Source organism: Anarrhichthys ocellatus, unplaced genomic scaffold (assembly GCF_004355925.1).
Source record: "Anarrhichthys ocellatus isolate YVR2014 unplaced genomic scaffold, GSC_Weel_1.0 scaffold29, whole genome shotgun sequence".
Lineage (NCBI taxonomy): Eukaryota > Metazoa > Chordata > Actinopteri > Perciformes > Anarhichadidae > Anarrhichthys > Anarrhichthys ocellatus.
Window position 1 is genome coordinate 498,944 of NW_022280059.1, and position 14,004 is coordinate 512,947.

Consider the following 14,004-nt stretch of genomic DNA (forward strand, 5'->3'; position numbering starts at 1 on the left):
GTCGCTCATATGTATATATATAAAAAATTAAATGATATATTGTAGTAGCTGTGTAGTCAAGCATATTTACTACCCTTTAGTTTTATTTAGGAAGGCACTGACATTATAAAATGTAGAAGAATAGGTCTGTGATCTTGTGTTCATGACAGTAAATCTCTTTGAAGTATCCCTCTGGAATAAGCTTTTTATTCACATTATGTGAGTTAAAACGTTGCCACTATTTCAGCTGTTTGAGCAACATAACAAAGACACAGAGTCAGTATTTGGCCCAGTTCTGTAGCCAGTGTTGCCCAAAGGTTTGTTGTGTTTAGCCTCGACTGTCTGTGTCCCGTGTCATGTCTTTGGTGATGGATCCGTTTATATTAGCAGGCAGACATGGCATTTCACAGCAGCCTGCCTTACAGCACTATAAATAGTAATAATTTCAGCCATAGTGTCACAACCTGCTGTGATACAAAGTGACTCATATGAACATGTCATGAAAAAGCTTTCGTGTAAAACTCTCCTTTCCTCACGAACCTAAATGACTTACCGGAGATGCAACGAAGAAGAAACTTTCACCACCTCCCCTTTATTGTCCTCTCCTGATGTTTATATCGCTCAATCATTCAATGCAAGTGTTGACTTCATATTTTCTATTTGGGGCATTCATGTGCTGTTTACTATCGAAGCAGTAATAGTCACTTAAGTAGATTCAGTTTGACACTTGGACATTTCAAATCAACTAGAGATGAAAGAATTAGATCAACGAAAAGTTAATCGGTTATTTCCTTAATTTTTGCTTTATTTATCATTGCAAGCTGAAGATCCTTTGGTTTAGGACTACATTAAGTTCTTCAAGCTACTTGTACTTTGTAGTAGAAGTATTTTATGCTACTTTATACTTCTACTACACTACATCTCGGAGGTAAATATTGTACTTTTTACTCCACTACATTTGTCCGACAGTTTTAGTTACTTTACAGTATCTCCAGATGTGTTGATTTTGAAGCCTGGAAAATACATCGTCACAAATCTGAAAACAGCTGTTTTTCTTCATAGAGATACGTGCTCCTCACAAACGTATGAGGAATAAAATATGATGTGTTGTTCTAGATTAAATATAAAGGATTCAAAAACATCTACAACAGTAAAATAAATATATTTAATTAGTGGAAGAAGTAGTATTAAGACCATGTACTAAACTAAAAGTAGCACTTGGTTTATTCGTATTGATGCATTCATATTTACATCACTCACATGTTGGAACTGGTAAAAGTAGCTTGTGAATTTCTAATCAAGTCAATAAAGTTTTTTCTTCATCTATCACATATTGCATCAACAGAAATGATGATGATGCAAAGTAACTAGCTGTCGGATACATGTAGTTTACATGTCTTCACTGTATATTACAGTAACAGACATTTCACCTCAGAATGAGTTATTGTACTGTTAGTACTGTATGTACAGTTTGCTGATAGGCTACTTTCACTTAAATAAGGTTTTGAATCCAGGACTTTTACTTGTAGTGGAGTATTTTCACATTGTGGTATTGGTACTTTTACTTCAGTCAAGGCTCTGAATACTTCTTCCACCACTGCGGCCCAGGTAACAGTACACCTGTGAGAGCCAGGTGTGTTACGTGAGACAGGAAGGAAGAGCGTAGAGAAATGTGTCAGATAAGGCTGTTACGTTCAGCCTTATCTGACAGCACATGACGTCGCTAATAGTCTCGCGCTAATGGTTCCCGCCCCCTCCGGTGACGTCATGATACTGGGCCAAATCTAGCTGAAACCACAGGAATGCGACACACTTTTTTGTATTTGCAGCCCAAAGCTACGGTGCTTTTCTGTGTTCAAATACACTCACGTCTATGTTGTACACGCCCACCGCCGTTATCTGTCACCGGGTTAGTTTCCTTCCACGAAGACGTGACGACGAGTGAGTTTAACTTCTTCACGGAAACAACTTTGTTGCTCCAGAGTCTGTTTTCTCCTCCGAGTTCTTCCTCAGCGCTGACATGAGATCAGGTGGATAGCGTGTCGCTGTACCTGTGACTGCAAGTGAGTTATCCCGACAGGAAATGGAGACTCTTCTCACACTATCGCTGTATTATATATTTTAACTCCAGAGTTTTGTCGTTACAACTTCAGGTAACGTCGCGGCTGCTGCACCGAGCGAGAGTTAATCTGGGGAGAGTTAATCTGGGCCACGACAACAACACTGTTGTTAAAATCTCACCGCGTGGATTAGCTGTGAGTCGGGGGGGGGGGCATAGTAATGTTATTGTTTTCCTTGTGTGAAGGGAGCGAAGAACGATCCGTGTTTCACATCGACAGCTGGGAACTGTTCGCTCTCCTCTGACCGACTCTCACCATTCAGACCTGGTACTGACTCTTATTGGTGACGGTAGATGCAGCTGTTGGACTCCCGGGCTTCCGTCTCTCTTTGCACAGGTGTTGGTGACACTTGTGGTGGGGGGGCATATTTGCGATTCCCTGTTTGTCACTGTGTTCAAACTCTGTAGGAAGTTGTGTATTTGTGTTCTCTTCTGCAGGAAGTTTGTTTCATGCATTTTATGTTATTTAACAAAGTAGTTTGAGACTATAAATGATGACCTATGATTCATTATTGTATATGTTCTTTGGTCTGAGATATACATATGGAGCTGCCCGTGGTCGGTAGTTTCTCTGCTTCTTCATTTTTGAGTGTTGAGAGAATAAGAATCAGGTTTACGGATTTAGGGAGGAGGCCTGTTTGATATGTAGGATTCATTCCTTTAGTAATGTGCAAAACAAAGCAAATATCTAATTTTGTCTAGATTTTTTTTGTTTGTTTTGTTTAAATCTCCGAGTTGTGAGAATTGTTGAACCCTTACTTAATTTAATGAGGAACAGATGTGATTAAATAAAAATGATCTAATCCAAAGTCCTCTGAATCGCAGGTCTGGATGTTACACGAAAGAATAATATTTACAGATTATACTAAGGGCTCACATATGCAGAGATTAAATGATAACGGCTCCTTCAAATTGTAAACATTCAACATACTTGGGGTTTTGTTTCTTCAGCCATGAGTCGAGTCCCCTGATATGAAGTCCTACCTTTACGTGAAATGCCTCCTGTCCTGTGTAGACTAACTGTTTGGACTCCCGATGATCAGGAGTATAATCCATAAATGTATGATATTCTGTTTTGACCAGATCTTCTTCAGCATGTATGTGCTCTGATGAAATGACTGAGATCTGTTGTTAACCTGTTGTTATATTAGCTGGGTGATGCAGTTTTATGTCATGTGAGCTCTGTGTCTGAGCCACCTAATTTACTATAATATCAGTCAGATGTCAACAGGCACACCAAGTCTCATATTGAAGCTGACACTGTTACACATGCACAGTTTTGTTAAGAATTAATTATCACCCCTGATTCAGCACTAGCAAGCTAATATAAGAGCAGCACAACAACAATGGTAACCTGAACAGCCCTATTGCCTGCTTTTGGGCATCTCACTTTTTGAATCAGTGTCTCAGTGAAGAGCTAACACCTGTGCGTTCATTTTGTAGCTTTAATGAAGGGACCAAAAACAACTCTATATTAAATCTAGCGTGAGAGAGATTACCGCCTGGTAATGTTTAATGTTTTTTTGCCTTGGCTGGGGACTTTGTGTGCTGTTGTTGTCATTGAGAGGCCATATACTGCCATAACTCTGTAAATGTGGTCAGCTGTGAAATGTAAGGATGTATGACTCATTGTGGCCTCTATGTGAACAAGAGTGTTTCTATGCATTCATTCAAGTTGTTTTCATTCGACAAAAGACTGTTATTACATCTTCCAACTTGTAGTAATTGAAAAAGTGTTCAGAATACTAAAGTTAAGCATCGGTATTCAGTCCATGAGCTTTTTAGGTATTTTGTGAATATTAGTTTTTATATGGAAGAATGATTTGCTTCTCAAGAGCAGGACTGATGGTCTTCCTCCCTGATTTTGTTTTCATGCACGATGGTTTGTTGCATGGTGGGATGAGAAATTAAGTGAATCACCCGGTGCCATAAAGATTTATTTTGGCTCATTGAAGTGTGTTTGTATTGGCCGAGTGTTGTCAGTGTTTTCTTAGGGAGATAGTTGTGCACGGTGTGGCTCGATGGAGCCGCAGACAGAAAATCATTACAGCGGAGGGAGGAGCTGTGTGACCCTCTGAGGTGTTTTCACAGTGTGGCTTTTCCCACAATGTATGACCGGGTGGACCTGATGTGATCAGAGGGTTATTACTGGTAACTCACTTAATGTGAGGTCACCACTGGGTCGATAATAGGATACCGTTTGTAATCAGCAGGTGCTGTAAAAATAAATTAAAAAAATCACCAAGATGACAGAACCGTGCTCTGAGAAGCTGTAATTATATTTTATATGTGGACATCTTTAATTGTTAAATAAAACATTGGAGAGAACAAACGTTTTGCTTGTTAAGTTCTCCAAATATGTAACTGCACTGTAGAAAGTCAGATTCTTTTCTTCATTCATAGTATTTCAGACTTTGAATACAGTAATTTTGAGTGTTGGAAAATTATTCTCATTATCTTGATTTCAACCACATCATTCAAATTTAGTGTTTTTTTTCTTTTTACAATTATGTTGAAAGAGAACCATTTTTTTGTGTTGACTGTTTGTCATAAATGACTTTGTCATTGCTTGCATGAATTAGTTTCTTGTGCAGTGACAACAATGTGTTTGACTTATTACTAACACTCTACATTGTGCTATGGTAGGTTTACAATTGCTCTCTGAAATCAATAAGTAGAATCAAAAAGCATGTTTCCTCACAAATTCACCGCCCTTATAAATCCAATTCAGACCCGTTTCATTCCCGACTGTATCATTACAGCTAAATAGTGTTGTTGTGACTGACAGTGTGTTTTTCCGAGCGTGGACCACCCATGTGCAGTACTTGAATCAGACCGGAGGACAGCAGCTTCATCCAGGGCTCATCAGCCTGGCTCTAGACCCGCAGACCGGACAGGCTTTCTCACTGTTCAACCAGGCATACAGGGAGAGAGAGGGGGAGAGAGGAGAAGTGGGAGGAAGGGGGAAGGAGAGCAGAAAGAGAGGTCGAGGGGAGTGGTGGGATAGTGATGGATATTGAGTGGGAGGGTAAAACACAGAGGGAAGCTATGACTACAGTGACCGCTGTGTTCAGGGAGGGGTTGCTTATTGTGCTCTGTGAGAGGAGCGGTCCTTTTATAGCTTCTGGTTGACTCTGCATGTATGTGAGCATTAACTCTGTTTGAGTGGGCGGCGCGGTGCAGCAGTGAAGCTCTGCTTCTGTTTCTATCCTCGGTTTCAAAGAGTTTGTCCAAAGCCACGCCCCATTTGATGGGCATGATTTATACTCAGTGGAGGCACTTTTGTCTTTGAGCTTTCTGTGTGCACTTTTATTGGCATAGATGTTACGGTAATATTTAAAAATCACAATGTATTATTTTAGCATTTATGCTTTGTTCTTTTGCTTCAAAGTTGTTGGAACAAGGTTCCATGTCTTGATAGATCTCAAAAAGTTTAAAATTAATTTCAATTCTTGGTGTAAAAAAGTTGCAAATATGGTTTAATGTGTCAATTTATTCTGGAAAAAAAATAGATTGACCTCAGTACACTATTTTACTTTTGCGGAATCTAACTTGTTTTATTGTCGCACCTCACTATTTTATTTTTTTGGTGATATTCTGTGAGGTTTCAGTAGTAGTTCGGTCAACTCTAAAAACTGATTGATCCATGGTTTGTGTCTTTGCTGTCTGAGCCATTTGATGCTTCAGTCTGTGTGTTTTTGTTTAATTCATTAATTCATCCATATTTATGAAATGAAACAAATGACTTAGTGGTCAGTGATATTCTATGTACTCAGGAACATGTGTGGTTGGTTTGAAGTTGTGTTCCAGATTTATTTAATTTAGGTATTATTACTTTGACTCAGTTGGTCAGTTCAACAGTTTGTAAAACAGTCAAGGATTGTTTGCTGGAAACTGTCGTTATTTTATTGGTGTTTAAAAATCCACTATGGGTCGACCTCTAGTTATTACATCCTGACCCTTCATGTGCATTTATCGGTCACAGAATTGCACACCCAAACTCACATTGTGATGTAAAGCCCTCCCACACAGTTCTGTTTATTCGTACTACAAACAAGTCATCTACGTGCCACCAAGCAAATGAAGTTGCTTCTCAAATAAAGCCCTGTGAGGTCAGAGCTCTGTAATCTGTTTACTGTTTACCACACAGCCTTAGTTACAGTTCAACTCTTTATCACGTCTTGGCTCTTGACAGCAGCAGTAAAATCTTGCAACCACTCGAGCTAAGAGTCCCTGATATCTCCAGATGCAGCCTAAAAGCCCCGGATTTAACAGCCACAATCCTCCGCGGTTCACAGCCAGACTGCCGTCTCTATGAGACGCTCAGCGTCTCAATCCCCTCGTGGCCATTTCTCATGCTGATCTACAGTTTGCTGAAGGTCCTTATTCTTTCAATAAAACATCACCACCAACAGCCCTAACGGTTCCTTTCTTGCTTATAGAAGACCTAATCATTGGGTGCATGACATATTGGTTTATGTTATTGTGCTCTGTGGGTCATATGATTTCTTCAGCCACCACTCATTTTGTACTCTCATGAGCCAGTAGTTACTATCTGTGTCCCAGAGTTTAGATGCATTGATTTGTGGGCCTCTTCTCTGTTGTCACCACACTCATTATGCATTTATAACCAGTGTTATAACCTCGCTGTTATGAGATCTAAAATCCAGTGTTGCTCGTTTGGTGGAGTAACTGAACATGTACTTTGAACATACCGGCACTACGTCAATAGTGAAATATCTGATATGATTTATTAAAGGTCTAGATGTGATGAAAAACATGCTCAAATATTTGAGGATTAATGTGACCGCAAAATGATAGAATGACCGAGTTGCTACTCTGTCACTTTAAAAAAGTCCCTGGAGCATATTGTGATTTATATTGTCATTATGCGTTCTCATTAAAAAGCTATGACATCTAATAGTAATTCATAAGCAAAGCTATTCATTTAGCTGAGCCATAGAAGCATCATGCTGAGGATAAGTGTTGCTTCACTGACCCATCGCAACGTGCAACAACACTTGTGCAACATGTCTGCAGATAAATCTCCACATTAGCAAAGTACCCTCATGTCTCTGGCCTGTTTGTAGTACAACGCTGCATTGGAGCTCTGTGTCGGTGCTGTCATGGCCGTGAACCTCACTTCTCTCAGCGTGTTGCCGGGCGGGTCCGGCTCCACTTCAAACACTCGTGCTGTGAAAGGCTTCACTAACGCTGCAGACTGTGAACCATGACTCATGACTTCTAACTCATGACCCGCCCAGATTGCCCTCTCACTCAGTTTTTTTTTTTTGTGTTCTTGGTGAAGTATTTTGTAGAAAAACCAAGAAGAGAACATTGTGTTTGTCCCACCACTCCTGTTGCCTCCTCTGGTCTGCTTGTAACACACCAGCGGGCCTCTGTTTGAGTACTGAGAGTGTCTCGTTTGATGCCCACTGACAAAGCAGCATGGTTGAGAGGGAGGCTATTTACAAGCCAAGAAATGGTGAGCAGTGCTTCACAGGATACTTTGTAAACTCAGAAATCCTCCACCATCTGAGGGTTTTTTATTCCAGCCAACCACAATAGCAGCAGATTTTAATATTTATACTGATTAGATGACTTTGATGATGCACTTGTTCCTGTTATGGACTCACTGTATAACAATATGAGGCAGTGAGTCATCTGTTGAGTGTTTGATGGTTGTTTATTTGTGCTTAAGAAAGTACCAACCATGAAACAATGAGAGAAAAACGTGTTTTTCTCTCATTCACAGCACCACCACGCTGCCTCTCTTCTATCGCCCACGCCATCGCTCTCTCTCTCTTTTGTCTCTTTTCTTAAATGAGTCGAGAAGTCGACGACAAAGCCTAACTTTACTTGTGTTTTTAAACAAAGAAAAAAATGCTCCCCCGTCCCAAATCGATACGAGATTACTTCCTCGTTTTATGAAGCAGTACGCTGTTTAAAGAACCAATCGGAGACGCTCATGCCTGCAAACCCCGACCGGAAAGATCCTGTTCGACCGGGGGGGGGGGGCAGTACTTTGTCTTCTGTGTGAAAAGACCTGCATTGTCAACAAGTCGTTTACTCAATCGGAGGTCGCACTCTATTGGTGACACTGTGCTGTAGTTATTTTAGCATGTCTAATATTTTGTCCCCCTAGTTGACGTTTGGTGTATACAGGAGTCAAGATATTATTCATACTTTTAGTCCCTTTTGTACAGTGATTAGCGGAAAATAAGTTACAACTGAAAATAACATTTTGCCCACCTTACACACTTGAATGCATTCGCGTGTTAAAAGGGTATACTTTCTACTTTTTAACTTGCACCTTTCTGTCGGTCTATCTTTTTTTAAATCTATCCATCCAGCTTTTTACCTTTCTATCTTTCTTTCTTTCTTTGGGATTCATAGCACCCCATCATGGATGCCAGTTCTTTTGCAGCCATAAAATTGAAATTTGTTCTCAAAGGGAAACGTCACCAGGCAGTGTGTTTAGATACAAGGGCTGGGGAAAGTTGTCAGAGGCATCCTCTCGCTTTCACACTCTTATTCAGAATCATGTCCAAAATACACTATGCTATGTACTGAACGTGACAAGCACAGATTGACAGTCAGTTAGTGGTGTAACAGTATTGGGGAATCTCTAAAAGTCATATTTGCAACCTTTCTTTTTCTGCTGATCCGTGACTCTAAATAGCAATACGATCGTAACCATGAGTTTTGTGACCTTTGACCCCCTACTCGCAGTGGGGCTGAGGCGGCGAGAAAAGTAGCCAGTGATGACGAGTAAGCAGCTCTTTGAGGGCGCTGCTCTGATGTCTGGGCTTGTTGTGTTGTCATTAGGAAATACTGGAGCAAATCTTAAATACTGATTCATATGTTCAAATACTATTTGAACAGGTGTGTTTTCAGGTATAATATGTGTTTTCTGAAGTTGTCTGTGCCCGCCTGCATGCATGTGTTACATATACCACTTGGAAGAATTACAGTTTTCCTCCGTCTTTCCTGCTAATCCTCCCTCTCTTTCCTCCTTCCTCCCTTGCAGGTCTGATGCTAGGCTGCAGCTGCCACGGCCGCCATCATGTTCACCAAAAAGAAGAAGTCTCGCATCCAGATCTCCGCTCCCTCCAACTTTGAGCATCGCGTGCACACAGACTTTGACGAGCAGGAGCAGAAGTTCGTCGGGCTGCCGCGGCAATGGCATTCGCTCATCGAAGATACGGCCAAGCGGCCCAAACCCTTCATCGACGCGACCGTCATCACTACTGTAGAGCCGCGCAAGGTGGGAGGAGCCAAAACATAATAATAATCTATCTCGAATGTCACGAATTATGTTTATTAGTTTGTGGATTTTGACCAAGCTGGATTTTGACTGATTATAACTCAAGATACTGATGTGTAGCCACCCAAATTTTAACACATGGTCACTGCAGTGCTTCGGTCTTCAAAAGCCTAATTTTTAACAACGGCCAAGTTGACAGCTGTGTAGACCTACTTTCCTCCACACAGAAAGAGGGAATTGATAAAGAATGGGACCGATATGCTGATTTGATGATGGCATTTGTTTCTATAATATCCTCAGGCCTTTCCTCTGGTTCACTCTTCACTCTTTTCCCTCCAGACAATTGTACGTGGCAGCAAGCTCGGAGTGGACGGCTCTCTGACCTGGCTGCTGGACGAGTTCGACACCATGTCCGTGACTCGCTCCAACTCCCTGCGACGGGGCAGCCCCCCCATCCAGCCCCGCAAGGACTCTAGGTCTTCAGGAGGAGGCGGGCAGGAGAACGGAGACCCTCACCACAGACACCACTCACACCCAGACAGGTGAGTAGTTCAACCGCAGCGCGTCAGCAGCATCATCATCATCATCATCATCATCAAAGCAAAGAGATTCTGTCAATACAAGCCAAGTATGTGCACTGACCTTTGCATCGCTCTGCTTCTAGAGACCAACCCAGACCGGAACACCACCAGAGCGGAGGTGACCACCGCCAGGGTCCACGCGCGCTCCGTCCTCAGTGGGATGAGGGAGACCAGGGCCGGCCCCAGCAGCAGCCCCGGGGCCAAGAGCCCAGCCGGGCCCCCAGGGACAGGGACAGGCCTGGCTCCGGCCCTCCTCCTCCACCTCATAGAGACAGAGAGCATCGGGAACGGGGTCAGGTAAGGACTCAAGAAGAACCCAACAAGATTTATTATTTGCTGTTCAAAGGACTCATCTGGCTCTCTTTCTTGCAGTCATGATCTTCCAGACCAATAGCATTAAACGTGTTGGTATTTCCCACATTAACGAGAGATTTGAGTTTGTTTAATTTGACACTGCAGCAGGATTGCACCCTGTAGTTGTTGGTGTGCTTGTTTTCTTCATTTTTAATCCACGTTTCCTGTCTCAGTTTTTTCTTTCACACATCCTGATAAACCGTCCATCTCTCACCCAAACCCTGCCTCTCTTCAGGAGCAGGTGGCTGACAGGGATCAACCCGGGGACCTCAGGCCAAAGTCCAGCTACACGGTGCGGGACGGCAGCCCTCAGTCTCCCAGAGACAAGAGGCCTCTCTCCGGGCCCAACATCCGCACCCCAAACCTGCCGGTGACGGAGGACGCGATGAAGACTGCCCAGCAGACCACGCGGCCATTTAACACCTACCCGAGGACGGACAGCGAGGGCGGACGCAGCCCCACAGGACAGGTGGGGACGGCAGCATGAACAGAGAGACAGACAGGCTCTTGCCAGGATAGACAGGAGGAGAAAACTGCAGCGCTGAGGGAAGCTATTGACCGAGAGAAAAAGGCAGACGGGTGCTAATTGAGCCGCAGGCTGCTGGATGGTAGATCTTATCACTTTGCTCTGTGTTCTCCAGGTCAGAATTAACCAATTATCTCCACTGAAGGCTGTTGGTGGTGCTTATGTGATAATGTCAAGCAGGTTAAGTTCAGGGAGTTCTTTACAACAGAACAACTTTGTGCCAGCGTGCTTCTCAGAGGGATGTATTTAAAAGATAATTTAAACTGTTCAGTCAATTAAAATACACTTTCTATGGTCCAGGCTTTGATTTCTGTTTGTATTTTTCATGTAGAAAAAAATCAAAGATTTCCCCACTCCATTCAAACTGCTGTAACCTTCCCTTTTAATATAGACCATTGAAGGTCATTTTTCAAATCGGTGAGCAGCGATGTTTTATGTTTTGTATGGTCTTTACATTAATGTGATGAAGTACTTTGATTGGCCATGTCCTAATGGATTTTCCTGACAAAACATTGTTAAATATAATGAGATATTCTGTGATAGAGGATTAAATACATATTATTATCAATATTTTCAATGATGCAAGCTATCAATATATAACAGCTTCAACCCTGAAAAGTGAGTTTCCTCTACATTATATTAATTATACATTCTGTTTGTGATGACGCTCCCTTTCTTCCAGCCGGTTCGACACCAGGACTCTTCCCCTAAAAACGGCCCCTCTGGCGGCTCCAGCCGAGGCTCCTCCAGCTCCAAGCCCCCCATAAGCCACCCGCACCCTCATCACACCTCCCACCCCAGCCTGACCCCCGAGGCCACCCAGCACCCTCACACCCAGCACCCCAACGTTCCGGCCCCGCGGCCCCCAGCGCCGGGTGCTCCGTCTCAGGGCCGCTCGCCGCAGAGGGAGCCGCAGAGGGTTTCCCACGAGCAGTTCAGAGCGGCACTACAGATGGTGGTGGACCCGGGCGATCCGCGGACCTACCTGGACCACTACATTAAGATCGGGGAGGGGTCGACGGGCATCGTGTGCATCGCCACAGTGAAGACCACCGGGAAACTGGTGGCCGTGAAGAAGATGGACCTGAGGAAGCAACAACGCAGAGAACTCCTCTTCAATGAGGTAAGAGTTCAGGAGCTAGTCCGTGCTGTGACTCGGTATTGGTACTTGATACCTTTAAGGTAAATAAGTAGCAAAACTTCTCCCGTTAAACGATATCAATGTTTAAATTCAAATATATACTTATTGCTGCGGTCATAGTTGTTCTGGACTACATTATATTGAGGCGTGTTTTTTTCTTCCCTATTTACATAAATGAGTGAGCTTTTCAAGATGACTACTATTTGTTGGACGATATGTTGCCACAGAAGTAATTGCAATAAATATTAAAGTCATTTTGAGACCATTTTATGCCACTGATGTAAGGATGATATAACAGCATAATCATACAAGTACACCCTCCCTTTATATATCGATAAAATGGACTCTCAGGCTCTGTTGGGTACAGAGAGTCATTCATTCATTAACAGACAACAGTCATTCCAGTCGACATACAGGCGTCTTCATGTAGCGGGGCTCTTCTCTCTCATTGGGCTTAAACCCCAAAATGTTTTTCTCTGCTTATTTGGCTTTAGTGCTAAACTGTTGTTGACAAACACAACGGGCAATATTGAATATTAAAAACAACTCTCAATACAATGCAGTTCAGTACAGCACCATCCTTACTTATGACCACGATGTTAAAACATGTAATTAACATGTAATTAACATGTAATTAACATGTAATCAACACCTCTATAACTCTGAAAACAACAAACCGAACATTGCAAACAGATGACCGGTCTGTTTTTTTCGAACTAGTCTTTAAACCACAATGAAATAACTGCCGTATTTTTCTCTTCTGTATATAATATATTAGAATTTAACATATACAAGTCTAAATGTACGTTCCACGCTTTATCGACATACATGTCACATATGAAGACAGCAGAGCAGCAGAACCAAAGAACCACTGAATTACATACAATGCCTCTCGTCAAAAGAGTTTGATTTGTTGACAGTATAAATTACTTTCATGTAGTAGTAGTGGTGGTGGTAATGGTAGTAGTAATAGTAGTAGTGGTGATGGCGGTGCATACAGATCCATTAGTTGCCACTTTACATGTAGACACTTTAATCCGCTGAGTCATCAGTTGTTTCCGACGGTTGTTGATCGATCGCAGCATCGACCCGACAGACACACGACAGTCTCTCTCTTCCTGCGTTGCCAATGTAAACAAACCTGTCTGTCTTTCTGTTTCCACGGTAACTGTAGGTGGTGATCATGCGGGACTATCACCATGAGAACGTGGTGGAGATGTACAACAGCTACCTGGTAGGAGACGAGCTCTGGGTCGTCATGGAGTTCCTGGAGGGCGGAGCGCTCACCGACATCGTGACACACACCAGGTGGGAATCACTTATGTAGGGCCTCGCATGTGACCTTTTATTCCATGTAATCAATACATCATGTGATACATTTTATTTATTATTACTGTCTCTCCATTACTCTGTGTCCTGCTTTCAATGTGCCTCATTGAAGCCCTAAACCACAAAGACTCTGTTCCCCCACAAGGGGGCAGTGTTGCCTAGTAGAGATATATCACCATGTTTGTATGAGAAGTATTCAGATATTGTACTAAATACAAGTAGCAATACCAGAGTGTAGAAATACTCTTTAACAAGTAGAAGTCCTGAATTTGAAGTCTTACTTAAGTAAAAGTACACTAGTATTAAAATATACTTGAACTACCTAAGTACAAAAAAGGATCTATCTATCTATCTATCTATCTATCTATCTATCTATCTATCTATCTATCTATCTATCTCTCTCGATATCTACAGATATATCTGTCTGTAGATATATCTGTTTATAGATCTATCTATCTATAGATAGATCTATAGATCTAGATCTATAGATAGATCTATAGATCTAGATCTATCGATCGATCGATATATCTATCTATAGATAGATAGATCTATCTATAGATAGATATATGAATTCCTTTACCTACTGCTGGTTACTTTAATCTGTAATAGTACATCACCATGTATTAGCTGATTTATATTATTTTGTATTGATAATCTGAATCTGCAAAGTAACTCGTACCTTAAGTTGTCAAATAAATGTAATAGAGT

The 14,004-nt window shown here is 42.1% G+C and overlaps 1 protein-coding gene across 8 annotated transcripts in view; it reads left to right on the forward strand.

Moving 5' to 3' along the window:
* Window positions 1-14,004, forward strand: part of pak4 (p21 protein (Cdc42/Rac)-activated kinase 4) — a 41,771-nt gene that overhangs the window by 17,109 nt on the left and 10,658 nt on the right. For 5 of the 8 annotated variants that reach the window (XM_031863531.1, XM_031863534.1, XM_031863539.1 and 2 more), the window contains exons 2-7: window positions 9,129-9,365; window positions 9,705-9,907; window positions 10,030-10,243; window positions 10,536-10,769; window positions 11,509-11,949; window positions 13,142-13,275. In XM_031863531.1, coding sequence (XP_031719391.1) covers window positions 9,165-9,365; window positions 9,705-9,907; window positions 10,030-10,243; window positions 10,536-10,769; window positions 11,509-11,949; window positions 13,142-13,275 — 1,427 coding nt within the window. In that variant the 5' untranslated portion in view covers window positions 9,129-9,164. Of the gene's footprint in view, window positions 1-81; window positions 2,043-2,173; window positions 2,235-2,411; window positions 2,436-9,128; window positions 9,366-9,704; window positions 9,908-10,029; window positions 10,244-10,535; window positions 10,770-11,508; window positions 11,950-13,141; window positions 13,276-14,004 lie in introns of those variants that run through there. The other 3 variants (XM_031863532.1, XM_031863536.1, XM_031863537.1) reach the window with 3 other exon arrangements.